We start from the raw sequence: 22,198 nt of genomic DNA on the forward strand, positions 1-22,198 counted from the left end.
TCCCTCCGTGACATGAATACGTGTATTTCATATCTAAAAGTCAGAACCCATCAAAAGGCTTTGGGAAACCCAGTCCATGAAAATACAATGGAATTTGGCCGAGGGCCTTTCAGTGTGTTATCTTGATTATAATATCCTCTCATTATTTTCCCCCATCTGCCCCTTCCTGCCCAGTGATCCTGGTTGGCAAAGCACTCAAAAGGCACAGATTAGACCAGCGTTGACTCATGCCCTATTTATTTCAAATCAAATCAAATTTTATTCACAGTGTTGTGCTATTTGTGCTGCCGTACCATCCAGAAACAAACCCAAACTCCTAGTCCCTGGACACTTATGGAGATTCAAGAGGATTGGATAGATTTAAGCAATATCGTTATAGCTCCAGCAGGCTCCAACAGTCTCTAATGAAGGCATTGCTAGTCCTGTTCTGAACTGGTCTCTCTGGCTGTGTTTACACAGGGAGCCCAATTCTGATCGCTTTCCCACTTATTGGCAAAAGAGCTGATCTGATTGGTCAAAAGACCAATTAGTGGGAAGAGAACAGACTGGGGGTGTCTTTGTAAACTCAGCCTCTGTGTTTTGTCTACAGGGGGTAGATGTTGATGAGAAGGCCAGTAAGAAGGACGCTGCCAGACTGTTTGGTGCCAACACACCCACCGTTTCCTGTAACTTTGACCGTGAGTAACATTGACCCATGCCAGCTGATTGCAGACACTGATTAAGGGATTAAGGCTGTGGCCACACAGAGATAGATGAAAGAGTATGAACAACACATATCCATTGGTCACAGTCCTGTTTGTCCATCAAAAAAGTAAACTAATTCACACATGTTGCATACGAGTTGCGTACTTAACACGATGGACAACATCAGCATTTTGTTGTTGACAGACAGACATTCATCATCTCCTTTGTTCGTGAAGGTATGACTCCACTGGAAAAAACACTGGGCCAAATGTTGTTGTTTTTTACGGACAATCTCTGTCTGGCCGCGGCCTAAATGTTGATTTCTCCTCAGATTCCTCCACTCCACTGCCCTTCCTCTCAGGAAGTCTGGGCCCACACTTTTCAGATTACATTAAATCACAATCGCTCTCTCTTCAGGGTCGTATATGTACCATCTGAGGGTGTATGTCTATCAGGCCAGGAATCTCATCGCCATGGACAGGGACAGCTTCTCAGGTGAGGAACATCATAAAATGTAGATAGATGGAGAGCTCACTTTCTTTTTTTTTTTACTTACCAAGCGGGTTGTTACATCCATACCATTTGTTTGTTAGCTAGTTCTTGAGCACCGTCCACATTCTCCTGGCTAGTACTTTTGAAACATCTAAGCAATGCTAGTGGGAACAAACTGGGTTGTTTCCACTAACGTTGCATGGGGAAAGAGAGAGGTGGAAGTGTAACCCGATCCTCACAGCAGTTGTAATTGAACCACTAGCTGATTAAACTCGTTGTATCAATACAATGACTGTGCTCTGGTCTTCTGCTTCAGATCCCTATGCCCATGTGTCCTTCCTCCATGTGAGTAAGACCACGGAGGTCATCAGGGCCACTCTGAACCCCACCTGGGACCAGACCCTCATCTTTAATGACATTGAGATCTATGGAGACCCCCAGACCATTGCACTCAACCCCCCCAACGTGGTGCTGGAGCTCTACGACAGTGACCAGGTGGTATGTACCCTATCCTACCCTCACTTACCCTACCAGTTGTAGTGTGTTAGCGACACTTACCAGCCGAGCACTGTACATACATGTGATACACTTACTGTATGTACATGTATGTGGTCAATGTGTGCGACCACCACTAAGTACATTTCAATGAATCCTGTGAGTCCGAGTCAAGTCAATACATTACGGACGTCAATTTCCATCCACTGCCTGTTCACCTGGACTTATTCACCTGTGCCCTGTTAAAACTTCTTAAGGATCGGCATTCAGTCAACAGGACAGTTGTAAATCATGCAGCACGTTATGTCAAGATCGCAGATTTTAGAGAAACAACAAATATCGGTACCTTATATCAGCTGAAAGCTTCAATTATTGTTCATGTAACTGCACTGTCCAATTTACGGTAGCTATTACTGTGACAAAATGCCATGCTATTGTTTGAGGAGAGCTCCTAACAGCAAAACACTTTTTTGACCGCGATAGGTTTGATAAAATCACCTCTGAAGGTGACATGTACTTAAATCAGAGCAAGATTTCAGAATGTATCATCCAAAGGGTCCCAGAGATAACATGAAGTGTCGTTTTGTTAGATAAAATCATTTCTCATATCCTAAAAAGGTCCAAATAGCATGCACGATCGATTTTGTATTTCCACTCGTTCAATTTGCAAGGAAAGGAATCTGTGAATATCTCATCCTAAATGTTGTTTCAACTAGCCAAATCACGTTTGTATGTATTCCTCAGAGATCCAAGAAGGTAACAAGACTTCACTATATCATTAGGGGTGTAGTGTATCCTATAGGACACCGTATTTGGTCAGAGAGCGAAGCCTTCATGGCACGCCGATGATGCGGGCGGTCATCACTTGAACGACTATCTTTGTCAAATAAGCACCAATCGGGGTCAAACAAAGCTAGCTAGATAGCCAATGAGCTGGGATTTACGGGAATATCCGGAAACCATGTATGTGTCGTAAAATGTATCTACTAACCTTGTACGACATTTTAGAAAAAATGATACGGATATTATTTTGTTGGAGTTATTTTGTTGTTTTGCAAATGTTGAACTTATAATATGGCTACTAATACTTAGAAAGCTAAATCAAAGTCCAAGTATACAGATTTGACGATATTCTTGCAGAAAAATTTAATATGAATGGGAATGTTTCCTTCACGATTTGCCCAAATGTACCTGGGGACTTCACACTAAAAGTATTGTAGTTAAAGTTTTTGATACTTTAAGTTTTCCATCTGAAACTTTGCACATACACCACTGCCATCATGTGGACACTATCGGAATTACAACCAGAGTGATGGCTAGAGCTGTGACCTTTCTCTTGAATTTCAAAGATGGTGGTAGAAAAAAAACAGTTGTTTTTTTCTTTGTATTTTCTTCTACCAAAACTAGTGTGTTAAATTATCCTACATTCAATTCACATTTCCTCAAATGTCAGTGTTTTCTCTCATTTACATTACATTTACATTTAAGTCATTTAGCAGACGCTCTGATCCAGAGCGACTTACAAATTGGTGCATTCACCTTATGACATCCAGTGGAACAGTCACTTTACAATAGTGCATCTAAATCTTAAAGGGGGGTGAGAAGGATTACTTATCCTATCCTAGGTATTCCTTAAAGAGGTGGGGTTTCAGGTGTCTCCGGAAGGTGGTGATTGACTCCGCTGTCCTGGCGTCGTGAGGGAGTTTGTTCCACCATTGGGGGGCCAGAGCAGCGAACAGTTTTGACTGGGCTGAGCGGGAAATGTACTTCCTCAGTGGTAGGGAGGCGAGCAGGCCAGAGGTGGATGAACGCAGTGCCCTTGTTTGGGTGTAGGGCCTGATCAGAGCCTGGAGGTACTGAGGTGCCGTTCCCCTCACAGCTCCGTAGGCAAGCACCATGGTCTTGTAGCGGATGCGAGCTTCAACTGGAAGCCAGTGGAGAGAGTGGAGGAGCGGGGTGATGTGAGAGAACTTGGGAAGGTTGAACACCAGACGGGCTGCGGCGTGCTGGATGAGTTGTAGGGGTTTAATGGCACAGGCAGGGAGCCCAGCCAACAGCGAGTTGCAGTAATCCAGACGAGAGATGACAAGTGCCTGGATTAGGACTTGCGCCGCTTCCTGTGTGAGGCAGGGTCGTACTCTGCGGATGTTGTAGAGCATGAACCTACAGGAACGGGCCACCACCTTGATGTTAGTTGAGAACGACAGGGTGTTGTCCAGGATCACGCCAAGGTTCTTAGCGCTCTGGGAGGAGGACACAATGGAGTTGTCAACCGTGATGGCGAGATCATGGAACGGTCAGTCCTTCCCCGGGAGGAAGAGCAGCTCCGTCTTGCCGAGGTTCAGCTTGAGGTGGTGATCCGTCATCCACACTGATATGTCTGCCAGACATGCAGAGATGCGATTCGCCACCTGGTCATCAGAAGGGGGAAAGGAGAAGATTAATTGTGTGTCGTCAGCATAGCAATGATAGGAGAGACCATGTGAGGTTATGACAGAGCCAAGTGACTTGGTGTATAGCGAGAATAGGAGAGGGCCTAGAACAGAGCCCTGGGGGACACCAGTGGTGAGAGCGCGTGGTGAGGAGACAGATTCTCGCCACGCCACCTGGTAGGAGCGACCTGTCAGGTAGGACGCAATCCAAGCGTGGGCCGCGCCGGAGATGCCCAACTCGGAGAGGGTGGAGAGGAGGATCTGATGGTTCACAGTATCGAAGGCAGCCGATAGGTCTAGAAGGATGAGAGCAGAGGAGAGAGAGTTAGCTTTAGCAGTGCGGAGCGCCTCCGTGATACAGAGAAGAGCAGTCTCAGTTGAATGACTAGTCTTGAAACCTGACTGATTTGGATCAAGAAGGTCATTCAGAGAGAGATAGCGGGAGAGCTGGCCAAGGACGGCACGTTCAAGAGTTTTGGAGAGAAAAGAAAGAAGGGATACTGGTCTGTAGTTGTTGACATCGGAGGGGTCGAGTGTAGGTTTTTTCAGAAGGGGTGCAACTCTCGCTCTCTTGAAGACGGAAGGGACGTAGCCAGCGGTCAGGGATGAGTTGATGAGCGAGGTGAGGTAAGGGAGAAGGTCTCCGGAAATGGTCTGGAGAAGAGAGGAGGGGATAGGGTCAAGCGGGCAGGTTGTTGGGCGGCCGGCCGTCACAAGACGCGAGATTTCATCTGGAGAGAGAGGGAGAAAGAGGTCAGAGCACAGGGTAGGGCAGTGTGAGCAGAACCAGCGGTGTCGTTTGACTTAGCAAACGAGGATCGGATGTCGTCGACCTTCTTTTCAAAATGGTTGACGAAGTCATCTGCAGAGAGGGAGGAGGGGGGAGAGGGGGAGGAGGATTCAGGAGGGAGGAGAAGGTGGCAAAGAGCTTCCTAGGGTTAGAGGCAGATGCTTGGAATTTAGAGTGGTAGAAAGTGGCTTTAGCAGCAGAGACAGAGGAGGAAAATGTAGAGAGGAGGGAGTGAAAGGATGCCAGGTCTGCAGGGAGGCGAGTTTTCCTCCATTTCCGCTCGGCTGCCCGGAGCCCTGTTCTGTGAGCTCGCAATGAGTCGTTGAGCCACGGAGCAGGAGGGGAGGACCGAGCCGGCCTGGAGGATAGCGGACATAGAGAGTCAAAGGATGCAGAAAGGGAGGAGAGGAGGGTTGAGGAGTCAGAATCAGGAGATAGGTTGGAGAAGGTTTGAGCAGAGGGAAGAGATGATAGGATGGAAGAGGAGAGAGTAGCGGGGGAGAGAGAGCGAAGGTTGGGACGGCGCGATACCATCCGAGTAGGGGCAGTGTGGGAGGTGTTGGATGAGAGCGAGAGGGAAAAGGATACAAGGTAGTGGTCGGAGACTTGGAGGGGAGTTGCAATGAGGTTAGTGGAAGAACAGCATCTAGTAAAGATGAGGTCGAGCGTATTGCCTGCCTTGTGAGTAGGGGGGGAAGGTGAGAGGGTGAGGTCAAAAGAGGAGAGGAGTGGAAAGAAGGAGGCAGAGAGGAATGAGTCAAAGGTAGACGTGGGGAGGTTAAAGTCGCCCAGAACTGTGAGAGGTGAGCCGTCCTCAGGAAAGGAGCTTATCAAGGCATCAAGCTCATTGATGAACTCTCCGAGGGAACCTGGAGGGCGATAAATGATAAGGATGTTAAGCTTGAAAGGGCTGGTAACTGTGACAGCATGGAATTCAAAGGAGGCGATAGACATATGGGTAAGGGGAAAAAGAGAGAATGACCACTTGGGATAGATGAGGATCCCGGTGCCACCACCCCGCTGACCAGAAGCTCTCGGGGTGTGCGAGAACACGTGGGCGGACGAAGAGAGAGCAGTAGGAGTAGCAGTGTTGTCTGTGGTGATCCATGTTTCCGTCAGTGCCAAGAAGTCGAGGGACTGGAGGGAGGCATAGGCTGAGATGAACTCTGCCTTGTTGGCCGCAGATCGGCAGTTCCAGAGGCTACCGGAGACCTGGAACTCCACGTGGGTCGTGCGCGCTGGGACCACCAGATTAGGGTGGCCGCGGCCACGCGGTGTGGAGCGTTTGTATGGTCTGTGCAGAGAGGAGAGAACAGGGATAGACAGACACATAGTTAACTATGCTAATGCAAAGGAGATTGGAATGACAAGTGGACTACACGTCTCGAATGTTCAGAAAGTTAAGCTTACGTAGCAAGAATCTTATTGACTAAAATGATAAAAATGATACAGTACTGCTGAAGTAGGCTAGCTGGCAGTGGCTGCGTTGTTGACTTTGTAGGCTAGCTGGCAGTGGCTGCGTTGTTGACACTACACTAATCAAGTCGTTCCGTTGAGTGTAATAGTTTCTACAGTGCAGCTATTCGGGGGCTAGGTGGCTAGCTAGCAGTGTTGATTACGTTACGTTGCGTTAAAAGAACGACAATAGCTGGCTAGCTAACCTAAAAAATCGCTCTAGACTACACAATTATCTTTGATACAAAGACGGCTATGTAGCTAGCTATGTAGCTAGCTACGATCAAACAAATCAAACCCTTGTACTGTAATGAACTGAAATGAAAATGTGATACTACCTGTGAATGCGACCAGGTAAATGTATTCGGAAGACGTTGGCTAGCTGTTGGCTAGCTAGCAGTGTCTCCTACGTTAAGGACGACAAATAGCTGGCTAGCTAACCTCGGTGAATTAAGATAATCACTCTAAGACTACACACTCTAAACTACACAATTATCTTGCATACGAAGACAGCAAAGACAGCTATGTAGCTAGCTAACACTACACTAATCAAGTCGTTCAGTTGAGTGTAATAGTGCTGCTAATCGGTGGACGTTAGCTAGTTGGCTAGCTGGCTAGCTGCTGGGCAAATAGCGGTGTAGACTACGTTAGGACGACGAAATACGATAATTACGCAATTATCTTTGATGCAAAGACGGCTATGTAGCTAGCTAAGAAGAAATTGCTAAGATTAGACAAATCAAACCGTTGTACTATAATGAAATGTAAATGTAATGAAAAAGTTATACTACCTGCGGAGCGAAGTGCCGATGCGACTTTCAAATGGTACCAAGAAAATGCATATCCTTGCTTCAGGGTCTGGGCTTCAGGCAGTTAGATTTGGGTATGTCATTTAGGCGAAAATTGAAAAAAAGGGGGCTATCCCTCTCCAGCCCTGTCTATTTCAACAGTGTCATATTGTAAGTTCAAGAATATTTTGAAACCATTGTTTTTGACTAGTGCAAGCAGTTGATACTTATCTAGTTATCTGTTATTATTTTTCTTTTAGGCATGTATGTTGGAAGAATCTGTCCTTGTAGACAAAAAGGAAAAAATAATGTTGTGTTTGTGTTTTTCTTTACTGTTACTCTTGTACTATTAGCTAGTTATTTTTTAAGGTTTTACTTGAAATGATCTGGATATGTAGATGTTTTGCCTACTTTAGTTGAATGCACTGATTGCAAGTTGCTCTGAAAAAGACTGTTTGCTAAATACACTAAAATGTAAATGTAGATGCTACATATCCCTGTGCTGTGTCCGACTCTCAGGGTAAAGACGAGGCCATGGGTCGCTGTACGTGCCCCCCTGTGGTGAAGCTGAACCTTGGCACAGTGGTCTCCCCCAAACTGCTGTGGTTCCCCATCACCAAGAAAGGCCGCAGCGCAGGAGAGATGCTGGTGGCTGCCGAGCTTTTGCTGAAAGACAAGGTAAAGTATTACCCAGCTAGCACATAATGTTCTGAGAACTGTATGTTTCTTAGAGCTTCGTGGTCCTATGTTTATTTTGCATACGACCTTCCCGCAACTTTCTGGGAATGGTGCTGGATAGATGCTTGGCCTTGGAACATTCTCAGCACATTTAAGGAACTTGACAAAACACTTTATTTTCTTGGAATTTCATTACTTTAACAGAATGTTTCCAAAAGTTCAAAGACGGTGACATTCAATTAAAATGCTGGTAATGTTCTAGGAACGTTCTCCAATTTGTTTGACATTGGAATGTTCTGCAATATTTCTGAGAACGTTTAGAAGCAACAATTCTTGTGTGGGAATTTCAGTACTTCAGAGTAACTTTTCTAACAGGTTTCCTCATGGTTCTATTTAAAGAGATGCTGTCAAATTGTTAAGAAAAAAGTTTGTTTGTAACGCTCAGAAAGTTTTTAGAATGTATGTTAAAAACATATACATTCCGTTCTTCTCAGCATCAACAAAACTCTCTCTATCCTCTGTCTTGTTAATTAAGTGTGTCCAGGTGTGTTGGCTGTGCCCACTAATTGGCCACACCTGATCTTAATGTGTACTTGTTTCCTTTGAAATGGGGTCTGTTTGTAGATTAAAATTAACACCTTTGTATGAGTTTAAAAAATATGGCATGCTAGCTCCAACCTGGTGGTACAGTGGGCTAATTCCATGGATAGACAACAGAAGCTCATAGGTTTGCATCTCACTGATGCTGTGCCACAATAAATGCATGATTAATGCCTAAGCAAATTCATTTTCATGTGTCCTATCTGTGCTTGGAGTTCAAAACATTTAACCCAAACTAAGCTAGCAGTTTTATTAAAAGTCTCAGAAGGTTTTTTAATTGTCTTCAAATAACCTAGAATTTCCATTCTCTGAAAGTTTTGAAAACTGCCAGGGAAACTTTCAGAGAACCATAATAAAACGTTCTCAGAACCTCCCTGCAACTTAAAAATGTGCGTTCATAGAACAGGTGAAATTTTAACTTATGTTCTAAGAACGTGTTTTCTCTTATGGCTTCTCTACCAGAACAAATGTGAAACCAAAAAAGTACGTTCCCAGAACTTCCAATGAAGCAAATATGCTAGCTGGGTAGTGCCCAGTGTTGCTTTGTTGTTAAGGTGAAAGTTGCGCCTCACCACAGATCTAGGATCAGGTTTCTCGACTCTTAACCTCACGCGCCAGGTGGGTGGAAAATATCTGACTGTCTGTCAGTGGTTGATGCAACTTCCACCAACTCCAGTCCAGGTCCAGTTACTGTAGAGCACTTTTTTGTGTGAAAATCATGATTTAAAATACATTTAATTGATTGATTGATGTGTATTACTTTTAGGCCAATGAGAGTGACTTGCCCCTGGTGCCCCCCAGACGAGGAGCAACACTCTACATGGTTCCCCAGGGAATCAGGCCTGTCGTACAGCTTACCGCCATCGAGGTGAGGCCTCAGGCAGCCCATAACACCATCACACACACACACACACACACACACACACACACACACACACACACACACACACACACACACACACACACACACACACACACACACACACACACACACACACACACACACACACACACACACTCACATGCACGCTTGCGCATGCATGAACTCATACACACACAACACAGACATGAACACACACACACAAGTACACATTCACACACATAAAGGCACACACACAATCTCCTGTGTGTGTGTGTGTGTGTGTGTGTGTGTGTGTGTGTGTGTGTGTGTGTGTGTGTGTGTGTGTGTGTGTGTGTGTGTGTGTGTGTGTGTGTGTGTGTGTGTGTGTGTGTGTGTGTGTGTGTGTACATGCACATTCTTGCTCATGTGTGTGCGGTGTGTGTGTGTTGTGTCCTAGATCTTAGCCTGGGGTCTGAGGAATATGAAGACCTACCAGTTGGCCACAGTCACCTCTCCCAGTCTCATGGTGGAGTGTGGGGGGGAGGTCGTCCAGACGGCCGTCATCAAGAACATCAAGAAGAACCCCAACTTCCCCGGATCTGTCCTCTTCTTTAAAGTGGTACTGCAACTTCCCTTCAAACTCAGTGTACTGTATAACAGTTCTCTCCATGAGATATACTATTAATATCTGGGACTGGAAGGAAAAGACAAATGCTCTGAATGAACGTGACATGAATGTACTATATTTTAGTGGTATTTACTGATATTTTAACTGTACACCATACGTACTATAGATTTGTATCCAAGGTGATACTTAACTAGTTTGGTCTCAGATATGTTTGTTTGACATTGACAATGACCATAGGAGCTGGCAAGACAACACAAACAGATCTAGGCTAATCTTTAAAGCTGAAATCCACAAAAGGCGTCACTGGTCGCCTCGCAGGTTGACGTTTATTGTCCTGGAGGCAGAACTGTTCAATTTCCCCTTGGATAGGAAAGGGAATTCAACTGAAATGTGTCTTCCGCATTTATTCCAACCCCTCTGAATCAGAAAGGTGCATAGGGCTGCCTTAATTGACATCCACGTCTTCGGCGCCTGGGGAACAGTGGATTAACTGCCTTGCTCAGGGGCAGAACGACAGATTTTTACCTTGTCAGCTCGGGGATTCGATCCAGCATCCTTTCGGCAAGCTGCAAAGTCAAAATTGGCTCTATTGTAAAAATTCATGAAAACTAAAATGACCTTTTTGGTCTTAATTTAAGGTTAGGGTTAGGCATTAGGGTTAGCAGTGTGGTTAATGTTAAAGTTGGGTTTAAAATGAGATTTTATGACTTTGTGACTGTTTCAGCTAGTGACCACGCTGCAGAGCTGCCTCCAGAAAATGATTCATGACAAAGAAATGCTAACCTGCGTTCGCCTCAGGCACATTTGTTAATGTTTTTGTAACAGAGGAGATGAGCATCCATCATCATGTTAAAAAATAATAATAATCCTAGTGCGTACTCTAATGTCTCTATCATTTCTGATGTCAGAACTGAGTAAACAACATTCGTTGCTTGAAATAACGTCTTTGTTGTTGTAATATCTCAAACGGACGTGGAATTATCACCACTACAGATTCCAGCTTTAAGGACCCCGATTATTGATGCATTTTCCATCCCAATGAAAAATGACTTAGGTTGAAATGTTTGACAACCATTAAGGTAAACCAGTTGAAATGTCTCTGCATTTAAGCTGATTGATATTATGCTTTCTGTTGAATTGATTGATTGTCTTCGATCCTATCGCTCATGCACTAACTGTAAGTCGCTAAGATCGTCTGCTCAATGTCTAATATGGATATGTAAAATGTAGTTTCTGTATCACTGGTAACACTGAGTTGTCTGAGCCAGGTTAACCCTGCCCCCCTCCCCCTACCCCCAGCTCCTACCCAAAGAGGAGATATACACCCCTCCCATCGTTCTGAAGGTGATCGACCACCGGCCCTTCGGTAGGAAGCCCATTGTGGGCCAGTGTACCCTCTCCCTGGAGGAGTTCCGCTGTGACCCTTACGTCACCAATGCTGAGGTGGCCATGTCTTCCAAAGGTACACACATACAAACAGAACCACGTATGCATGCACACAAATACGCATGAACGTATCCACGAATGTGCACACAGACACACACACATCCACACACAACATTGCTAAAGTACTGTACTGTATGTGTCACATCTATTTACTACCCCATTTCTTTTCTGTTGTGTATTATTGTAATAGTGGCCATGATGGCAGCAACTCAAGGAGACATCATCATTAACATGGAGGATAGGCCCATCCTTAATACTGAGGTAACTACTGTAAAACTCAAAAAGGACTTTATAGTATTAGCTTGTGTTGTGTTGTTTTATCAGAAATGTACCAGCACTGTAGCCTGGGTGCCATGCTGTTTCTGCTGTCTTGTAAAAATAGCTTGGCATGACGATGAGTGACAAAGAGTTGACAAGATGGTACAAACAGATCTGGGATCAGGCTAACGTGTTGTGTGGTTACACATTCTGATGGTTTTTATTCTGTTTTTCTTCTTAGCTCCACAAAGAGAAGGTGAGATTTTTCCTTTTTATGAATACATATGATCAAGGACGGAAAGAATTGAGGATTTGACCGAGTCAAAAACGTGCTGTTATTGAGGCTTATTGGAGTCTGCCTGTTTTGCAGGAGGAGGAGGCAGTTGACTGGTGGAGTAAGTTCTATGCCTCTGTGGGAGAGCACGAGAAGTGTGGGCCGTACCTCAAAAAAGGATACGACACCCTAAAGGTACAGTGAGAACGATCTACCACTTCTGTCTCCGAGACTGAAAGGTTTGAGTTGACCTCTTTTCTCTAACAATGGTCACAAGGATTGTTCATAGGACTTTTCCCATCAATATTTAACACCCACCTGGGTTTTACACGACAACCTGTATAATGGTGATGCTGTGAGAAATGTGTTTTTCTTATATGATTGATGGTGCGAATTGTGTGTATCGTCTCAGGTGTATCAGGGTAGTACAATACAGCCAGGTCCCAAATGATTGACACCCTTGATTAGCTGTAAAGACTGTATACAATTAATAATACAAATACTGAGCTATATTGTATGCTTAAAGATATTGGTCAATTATATTATTTTATACTCATACAATTGATCAGAGAAAGAGATTTTGTTAACAATATTTCCAGATCCTTGATATCCTTCTCTTATGGATGGCCCTCTTCAATTCAAACCACCGGTTTTCAATGGGGTTCAAGTCTGGAGACTGAAATAGTCATTGTAAAATGTTGATTTTGTGGTCAATTAAACATTTCTTCGTGGATGTTGATGTGTGCTTGGGCTATTGTCTCGCTAGAAGATTTACTTGCAGCCAAACTCCAGCCTCTTGGCCAAGGAAACCTGGTTTTTGGCTAAAAAATGTCCTGGTACTTGATGCCGTTGACCTTAACAAGGGCCCCAGGACCAGTGGAAACAAAATAGCCACATAACATCAAAGATCCACCACCATATTTTACGGTAGCTATAAGGTTATTTTCTGCATACGCATCCTTCTTACGATTCCAAATCCACCACTGGTATACATGGCCATCTGACCATAGCACCACCTGGAGTTTGCTAAATGGTATTGGCACTTGGATTGGAACCGGTGCTATGGTCAGATGACATGAAAATAGAGCTCTTTGGCCACAAAATCATCATCTTGCTATGGCCATCTCAGTCTCCGGTCTTGAACCCCATTGAAAACCTGTGGTTTGACTTGAAGAGGGCCGTCCATAAGAGAAGGATATCAAGGATCTGGAAAGATTCTGTATGGAGGAATAGTCTAAGATCCCTCCCAATGTGTTCTCCAATGTTATAAAGCGTTTTTGGAAAATGCTTAGGGTCCTTATCATCGTAAGGAGAGGGTGCTGGAGTATTGAAAAAGGGTGCCAATAATTTTGACACATCTTTTTTTAGATTTTTTTGTTATTACTTGTTTAACAAAGTCTCTTTCACTGAGAAATTGTATTAGAATAAATAAAAATATAGCTCAGTGTTTGTATTGTTTATTTTATACTGTCTTTTTTTGTTATCTTTATCGAGGGAGCCAATCATTTTGATTTGTGTGGGTCTGTGTCTGTGTATCTGTGTGTGTGTCTTAAGGTGTTTCAGGTTGTGTGATGTGTGTTTGTCCTCAACATATTAAGATATGTGTCCTCATGTGCATAACAGTGTGATGTGTGTGTTTTGCCAGGTGTATGAAGGGGAGCTGGAGGAGGTCCCAGATTTCCAGGGGCTGACAGATTTCTGTAAAACGTTCCGACTGCAGCGGGGGAAGACTGAGGATGAGGACGACGACCCCTCAGTGGTCGGAGAGTTCAAGGTGATCACCTCGTTTTCTTTTAGGAATGTATGATCCTTCATGCGTACACGTCATCCTGTTAAGATATATTTTCAAGGGAGTTCTGTCCAGAGCCTGTTTTCAATAACAAGGAGACATGGACTGGGGGTCTTTTAATGCCCTGCACATACAGCTGGTGGGGGGGAAACAACATTACATAGAACCAATGATAAAACGTCCTTATTTTCTCCACTTTATATGTGAACCCAGCCTAAGTATTGACACCTAGCCTGACTTTTGACCCCTGACCCTGCTGGTGTCTCCTGTGCTGTAGGGCTCGTTCCGGGTGTACCCCCTATCTGATGACCCAGGGGTGCCAGCCCCACCACGCCAGTTCAGAGAGCTGCCTGAGAGCGGGTTGCAGGAGTGCCTGGTCAGGATCTACGTGGTGCGATGCATGGACCTGCAGCCTAAAGACAACAACGGCATGGTGAGTGGACGCCAAACACAGTCTTAGAGACTCTACACACTGAGAACACTTCCAAGGCGATCCTGGATCAGGCGTATGTCAAAAGCTGAATTAATTTCAATTTTCAGCTGAGCGTTTTTGCAGCGCATATAGATACGTTTGCCCCTCCCCCTCACCAACCAACAGTTCTCATTAAAATAGATGACTTGTATAGCCTTTTCCCACACAAACACCATACCATATTTCAACATTTGTGTTTGTTTTTGGTTTTTAGTGTGACCCTTACATCAAGATCTCTTTGGGGAAGAAAACAAAAGATGACAGGGATGACTACACACCAAACACCCTCAATCCAGAGTTTGGCAGGTAAACATTTTTATTTAACCTTATTTAAGTAGGCAAGTCAGTTAAGAACAAATTCTTATTTTACAATGATGGCCTACAGTAGTAGTTGGATGGATGAATGAATGAGTTATTTTGAAATGTATAAAGTTGTTTCAGCCAAGTGAAATCAATAATGCACACAGAAGTGTACCTGACCAAGTTAACCTCTTCTCTTCCTCTTGTGTCAGGATGTTTGAGCTGTCCTGTTTCCTCCCTCAAGACAAAGACCTGAAGATAGCTGTGTACGACTATGACTTGCTCAGCCGAGATGAGAAAGTGGGAGAGACGGTCATTGACCTGGAGAACAGACTCCTCTCCCGCTTCGGCGCCTACTGCGGCCTGCCGCAGTCCTACTGCATGTGAGTGTGTATGTGCATGTCTGTCCGTCTGTACGACTGTCAGTTCTAAAGGTCTCTCATTCCAACTTTCCCACTCTGTCTCTGATCTGTTGAATTTATGTGTCATGACTTTTAATTGCATGTAGTTTCCTAACTTTTACTCTGGCCTAATCCAGCCCCCACTAGAGAATGCTATTGTATTACACTACCGTTCAAAAGTTTGCCGTCACTTCGAAATGTCCTTGTTTCTGAAAGAAGGGCACATTTTTTTGTCCATTTAAAATAACATCAAATTGATCAGAAATACAGTGTAGACATTGTTAATGTTGTAAATGACTATTGTAGCTGGAAACGGCAGATTTTTTTTATGGAATATCTACATAGGCGTACAGAGGCCCATTATCACCAACCATCACTCCTCTGTTCCAATGACACGTTTTAAAAGGCTAATTGATCATTAGAAAACCCTTTTGCAATTATGTTAGCACAGCTGGAAAATGTAGTTTTAATGTACTTGTCCTCTTGCTCAGTTGTGCACTGGGGCCTCCCACTCCTCTTTCTATTCTGGTTAGGGCCAGTTTGCGCTGTTCTGTGAAGGGAGTAGTACACAGCGTTGTATGAGATCTTCAGTTACTTGGCCATTTCTCGCATGGAATAGCCTTCATTTCTCAGAACAAGAACAGACTGACGAGTTTCAATAGAAAGTTCTTTGTTTCTGGACATTTTGAGCCTGTAATCGAACCCACAAATGCTGATGCTACAGATACTCAACTAGTCTAAAGAAGACCAGTTTTATTGCTTCTTTAATCAAAACAACAGATTTCAGCTGTGCTAACATAATTTCAAAAGGGTTTTCTAATGATCAATGAACCTTTTAAAATGATAAACTTGGATTAGCAAACACAATGTGCCATCAGAACACACAAGTGATGGTTGCTGATAATGAGCCCCTGTACGCCTATGTAGATATTCCATAAAAAAATCAGCCATTTCCAGCTACAATAGTCATTTACAAAATGAACAATGTCTACACTATATTTCTGATCAATTTTATGTTATTTTAATGGACAAAAAAATTGTTTTCTTTGAAAAACAAGGACATTTCTAAGTGACCCCAAATATAACATTACAAAACAGCTCAGGGATCAACCAGTGGAGGGATCAGCTGAAGCCTTCCCAGATCCTGGAGAACCTGGCCAGACTGAGAGGGATCCCTTCACCCCGCACCTCTGCTGACGGCAGCACGCTCTCCTTCGGGGGGAGAGACTACAGCCTGCTGGACTTTGGTACAGAAAACCCCTAAGTAGCAAATCACACGTTAACTTGTGGGATCACTCTAGACCTCCATGTAAACCATCCATTTCAATGTGAGATTTGCCCAATAAGTTAGTATTCAGCCATCTGAGTTACATGCAGTTCTATTAGAGGAGTTCTACAGATAAAGCAGAAAGAATATATATATATATATTTTTTTTTTATACATTTGGCATTTTACTTCAACCACAACATAGTGAATGTGTTAGTCATCTGAACGTCAAACCCAAACTTCTGTCTCCTGACTGAGTTGTGTGTCCTGTCGCTAGAGGCCAACAGAGTCATTCACCAGCACCTGGGTCCAGCCAGGGAGAGGATGGCCCTGCATGTCCTCAGTAAACAGGGTCTGGTGCCAGAGCATGTGGAAACCAGGACTCTCTACAGTACTTACCAACCTACACTGTCCCAGGTTAGTACCTTATTTCCTTTTTCCCGATGACACTTTCTAATAGCCGACATTGTAAGCCATTGTAAATGTTTATAAGTGCTTCATAAAGCTTATGAGCATGTACAAAAAAATGCATTTAGAAGTAATGAAATGCTTATAGTTTATTATAGTTATTATAAAGTGTTTCCTTATTGCCCTCATGAAATGTCCAAACATTGTACTGCATTATCAGGCCACGTTATCCAAGAAAAAAGATATGTCTACTTGAGGTGTTTGTTTGTTGTGTGACAGCATGACATTGTCTAGAGCAGTGCTTCTCAAACCTCTCCTCGGGGACCCCCAGACGTTTCACCATTTTGTTGTAGCTCTGAAGGAGCACATCTGATTCAAGTAGTAAGGGCTTGGTGTTGAGTTGACAAGTTGAATCAGCTTTGCTAGCTCTGGGGGGTCCCCAAGGAGAGATTTGAGAAAGGCTGGTCTAGAGAATACTTACCAATTGTATTGTCTCTCACTCTCCCCATCGTTAGGGAAAGATTCAGATGTGGGTGGACATCTTCCCCAAGAGCCTGGGTTTACTGGGACCTCCCTGCCACATTACGCCACGCCAAGCCAAGAAGTGAGGGCCTTTATTACATTCATTAAAAAATAAAGACCCTGCACAGTTAATCATATTTATCATCATATTTGGATGGAACCAGATCAAAGTAGGATGACCAAAGTATGAGAAAAGACTGGTGCTGGTACATTGATTAAGTTTGATCATATACTTACTGGCTTCCTCCTCAGTGTTAAAAACTTGAACTCAGGAGGCAGGGTTAATTGAGGCTTTATGTGACATCACATACATTTTTATTCACCTCCTTTTAAACACACCAATGGTAACGTCTTATTCTCTTACCTAATTTAAATAAGTACCGCCTTTGCAACCATCATCGCGGAGGGGAGCAGTTTACATAGCTAGCTTGCTAGCTAGTCTATTGGTGCCAAAATTTGACTGCAGGGTGTCAGCAAATATAATTAATGTTTTCCCCTATTCATCTATAGCAAAGTTATTTATAGGTTTCCTCTTTCATTTGTGTCTGGTGTTAGCGAGTTAATGGCTAGCTAGGTCTTCATCTGTGTCTGGTGTTAGCGAGTTAATGGCTAGCTAGGTCTTCATCTGTGTCTGGTGTTAGCGAGTTAATGGCTAGCTAGGTCATCATCTGTGTCTGGTGTTAGCTAGTTAATGGCTAGCTAGGTCTTCATCTGTATCTGGTGTTAGCTAGTTAATGGCTAGCTAGGTCTTCATCTGTGTCTGGTGTTAGCGAGTTAATGGCTAGCTAGGTCTTCATCTGTGTCTGGTGTTAGCGAGTTAATGGCTAGCTAGGTCATCAGCCAGCATGGGGAAAAAAGGGGGGAAAGGGTCGTTCAAAACTCCTACGCAGTTGGCATGTCAACACATCTGTCAGTGCTGCTGCGAACTGCAATAGAAGAGGCATGCCAAATAGGAGATAGGACCAACAGGACCAAGTCATTGTTTTACAAGTCACAAGTAAGTCTCAAGTCTTAGCACTCAAGTCAAGTCCCAAGTCAAGACGGGCAAGTCTGAGTCAAGTCTCAAGTCAAGACCGAAAAGTCTCAAGTCCTAAACTTTGAGTTTCGAGTCCAAGTCATAATGTGCTCTTCACCAAATGTAATACCATTTAATATTTTTAACAAGAGTAATAGTTAGTATATTACATTTACGCAAATCATGAATGCTTTTAAAAATATATACATTTTATTGTTTTCCAAATGAAATTTATATTTCCATGGCGATCGACTATTGAGGATTGCTATGGGGCGCAATCGGGCAATATAGGCTTGTACATAATCGCCCAACTTTAACACATACACACACACACACCACACACACACCCTCTCTGTGTATGGTTACAGTAGACTTACATATGTCAATGGTTTTAGGAACAGCAGTTACATCAGGCAGGATTTAGACTACCAACAGCCTAGCCAGTTGTAGCTCAATCTTGCAATGATCCCGTTCCCGCACTGAGTGACTGTGTGGAGGCTCATTGATTTAACGTTACATTAGCCTACATGCTACACTAGCAAAGTTATAAATTGTATAGCTGTTGGCTATATTAGCCACGCTTTACCGTTCTTTGTGCAGCTTCAAATGTCGAACAAAGTTGTAAGTTGTTGCGCCTCCGTCTGCAATTTAATTCCCTCATGTTTTGGAAGTTGCAATCCGTTTTTTGTTGATAAAGCGTCGTCTTTATATCTGAAAATAATCATTTTGGGTATCATCTTTCCAAGGGCTTCATCTGAATTTACCCACCGACATTCCTCTGCACTGCCATGCAAAACTTTTTCTCAGCTGGCACAATTTGATTGGCTGCTGTCCGATTCAAACTGTAATCCGTTAAATGAAGAGTTGATGCGCTGCACACATTTTTATTTTATGCATATTTGTTTATATTTGGGCTTGGGGAAGGTATCATCAAGTAAGTTCGAGTCAAAAGGCTCAAGTCCAAGTTAAGTCACGAGTCATTGGTGTCAAAGTCGAGTTGCAAGTCATCATATTTGTGACTCGAGTCTGACTCGAGTCCAAGTCATGTGACTCGAGTCCACACCTCTGGGAGATAATAATTGATAGTCATGGTTTATGAACATGGTCTAGAAGTCAAGGTGCCTTCGGGAAGTATTCAGACCCCTTTACTTTTTCCACATTTTGTTACGTTACAGCCTTGTTCTAAAATTGATTTAATAAAACAATTTCATTAGCAATCTACACACAATACCCCATAATGACAGAGCGAAAACAGGTATACAATTTTTGGGCAAATGTATTAACATTTTAAAAAACTTATTCACATAAGTATTCTGACCATTTGCTATAAGACATGATATTGAGCTCATGTACATCCTGTTTCCATTGATCATCCGTGAGATGTTTCTACAACTTGATTGGAGTCCACCTGTGGTAAATTCAATTGATTGGACATGATTTGGAAAGGCACACACCTGCCTATATAAGGTCCTACAGTTGACAGTGCATGTCAGAGCAAAAACCAAGCCATGATGTCCAAGGAATTGTCCATAGAGCTCTGAGACAGGACTGTGTCGAGGCACAGATCTGGGGAAGGGTGCCAAAATGTTTCTGCAACATTGAAGGTCCCTAAGAACACAGTGGTCTCCATCATTCTTAAATGAAAGAAGTTTGGAACCACAAAGACTTCCTAGAGCTGGCCCCGGTCAGGGAGGTGGTCACTCTGACAGAGCTCTAGAGTTCCTCTGTGGAGATTGGAGAACCTTCCAGAAGGACAACCATCTCTGCAGCACTCCACCAATCAGGCTTTTATGGTAGAGTGACCAGACAGAAGCCACTCCTCAGTAAAAGGCACATGACAGCCTGTTTGGGAGTTTGCCAAAAGGCACCTAAAGACTCTCAGACCATGAGAAACAACATTCTCTGTTCTGATTAAACCAAGTTTGAACTCTTTAGCCTGAAAGCCAAGCATCACGTCTGGAGGAAACCTGCCACCATCCCTACGGTGAAGCATGGTGGTTGCAGCATCATGCTGTGGGGATGTTTTTCTGCGGCAGGGACTGAGAGACTAGTCAGGATCGGGCCGAAGATGAACAGAGTAATGTACAGAGAGATCCTTGGTGAAAACCTGCTCCAGAGCGCTCAGGACCTCAGACTGGGGCGACGGTTCACCTTCCAACACGAGCCCAAGCACACAGCCAAGATAATGCAGTATTGGCTTCGGGACAAGTCTCTGAATGTCTTTGAGGGGCCCAGCCAGAGCCCAGAGTTGAACTCGATCTAACATATCTGGAGAGACCTGAAAATAGCTGTGCACCAACGCTCCCCATCCAACCTGACAAAGCTTGAGAGGATCTGCGGAGAAGAATGTGAGAAACTCCCCAAATACAGGTGTGCCAAGCTTGTAGCTTCATACCCAAGAAGACACAAGGCTGTAGTTGCTGCCAAAGGTGCTTCAACAAAGTACTGAGTAAAGCGTCTGAATACTTATGTAAATGTAATATTTCTGTTTTTTATTTGTAATAAATTAGCAAAAACTTCCACAACAACAAAAAAATGATTGAGGTATTGGAGGTATTATCAATTTTAGAACAAGGCTGTAACATAACAAAAATATATATATATATATTCTATGAGGTGTACCCAGACCTCACCCCGTCCAGTTTCAAATGAAATATGAACTAGATAGCTAGCTTGATAAATCAGTGCTGACAATTCCATCTTGGCTAGCTAACTCAATTATACAGGCATCATGATGTATATATATTTATGCTGTTACAATAACCAAACAGTTGGAAAACAAATCATTTGTGAAACCATCATGTGATGTATGACAACATTGGGATGTTGCATACAACTTAAATGCTGTTTGAGTTGCTTGGATGATCTCACTGGAACACTGCTCACTGTGTCCAAGTTTCATGACATAGGTGTTTCAAAGAACTGTCAGTCAAGGTGAGCTCCCTCCCACTCCGGCTATTAGCTCTCCACCCACTCAGCCTGTCTTTCCACTATTACTGATAGTTCCACACGAGAGAACAAATATCTTGGTCACTCATAAGGCTATTTTAAATGGGAATCAGGATGACTGTGCGTGAATGGTGTCAATCTCATAGACTGTCAATTCTTCCATTCTCAGCTCTGCTCATGAATTTACATCCCCACCTCACACCTTTACATTTACCAAACAAAGTGGCAGTGTTAGGCTGTTTATTGAAATGGCAGATTGAGCCTTTATGTGTATGATATTTTTCAACAGGTACATCATGCGGGCTATCGTCTGGAACACCACTGATGTCATACTAGATGAGACCAGCATCACCGGAGAGAATATGAGTGACATTTACGTCAAAGGGTACGGCAGAGCATGATTGGCTACTCAATGGTACAGTATTGAGTGATTGGCTACTCATACGGATCATACTGTATTGCTGTTCAAGCAAGGGTTGTAAAAGCCTATATTTTAAGTGTGCAAAAAAGAAGGGAAAACCATGTAAACAGCTGTCCATCTACTTTAGATCTAGGTGCTGGTTCTAGCAGGAAAACCTAGGTGTCCAAAACAAATGTAAAGAAATACACACAAGTAAAGACACAACCAACTTTGACTTCATAATTATGTTGAAATGTTTTCATTGCAGAGTGCATGAGAGTGTACCCCATTGCCGTCTCGATTGGTGGCATACAGTAGACAGGGAATTGATAGAGAAATAATGATGTGTGGTTGATCGAGTTAATAGGCGCTAGAGCAGTGGTGTCAAACTCATTTTGCCCTGGAGGCCACATATGAGGTCTGAAGGGACGCACTGAATATTTGTTATAATTCCTTTCCTTCAAAATTAGCAAAACATTGTGCTCTATCCATTGTTTGGGAATTGTTGATGCTCCCTGACTGTCTAGCTTTCATTTGGGTGATTATTAGCGGGCTGGAAACAGTCAAGAAACTGTATGAATGTAGGCCCATTATCATTACTACACTGTTTCAATTTGGTTTTAGTCATTTTAAAGTATATTTATTTACAGATGGATGCCTGGTATGGAACAGGACAAGCAGAAGACAGACGTCCATTACAGATCCTTGGATGGTGACGGCAACTTCAATTGGCGATTCGTCTTTGGCTTTGACTACCTGCCTGCAGAGCAACTGTGTCTCGTTTCCAGGAAAGTGAGTTTGAAGAGATTTATTG

The 22,198-nt window shown here is 43.5% G+C and overlaps 1 protein-coding gene across 2 annotated transcripts in view; it reads left to right on the top strand.

The window, feature by feature from the left end:
* The window catches only part of LOC124015163 (myoferlin-like), a 57,209-nt gene that overhangs the window by 30,377 nt on the left and 4,634 nt on the right, over positions 1–22,198 (top strand). For both annotated transcript variants that reach the window (XM_046330160.1, XM_046330159.1), the window contains 19 exons: positions 590–677; positions 1,102–1,179; positions 1,493–1,674; positions 7,656–7,814; positions 9,181–9,282; positions 9,713–9,874; positions 11,183–11,345; positions 11,520–11,590; positions 11,829–11,843; positions 11,958–12,056; positions 13,507–13,635; positions 13,928–14,083; positions 14,337–14,428; positions 14,635–14,805; positions 15,922–16,070; positions 16,368–16,507; positions 17,014–17,102; positions 21,274–21,369; positions 22,035–22,176. In XM_046330160.1, coding sequence (XP_046186116.1) covers positions 590–677; positions 1,102–1,179; positions 1,493–1,674; positions 7,656–7,814; positions 9,181–9,282; positions 9,713–9,874; positions 11,183–11,345; positions 11,520–11,590; positions 11,829–11,843; positions 11,958–12,056; positions 13,507–13,635; positions 13,928–14,083; positions 14,337–14,428; positions 14,635–14,805; positions 15,922–16,070; positions 16,368–16,507; positions 17,014–17,102; positions 21,274–21,369; positions 22,035–22,176 — 2,283 coding nt within the window. The remainder of the gene's footprint in view (positions 1–589; positions 678–1,101; positions 1,180–1,492; positions 1,675–7,655; positions 7,815–9,180; positions 9,283–9,712; positions 9,875–11,182; positions 11,346–11,519; positions 11,591–11,828; positions 11,844–11,957; positions 12,057–13,506; positions 13,636–13,927; positions 14,084–14,336; positions 14,429–14,634; positions 14,806–15,921; positions 16,071–16,367; positions 16,508–17,013; positions 17,103–21,273; positions 21,370–22,034; positions 22,177–22,198) is intronic.

The sequence above is a fragment of the Oncorhynchus gorbuscha genome, linkage group LG26 (assembly GCF_021184085.1).
Source record: "Oncorhynchus gorbuscha isolate QuinsamMale2020 ecotype Even-year linkage group LG26, OgorEven_v1.0, whole genome shotgun sequence".
NCBI lineage: Eukaryota > Metazoa > Chordata > Actinopteri > Salmoniformes > Salmonidae > Oncorhynchus > Oncorhynchus gorbuscha.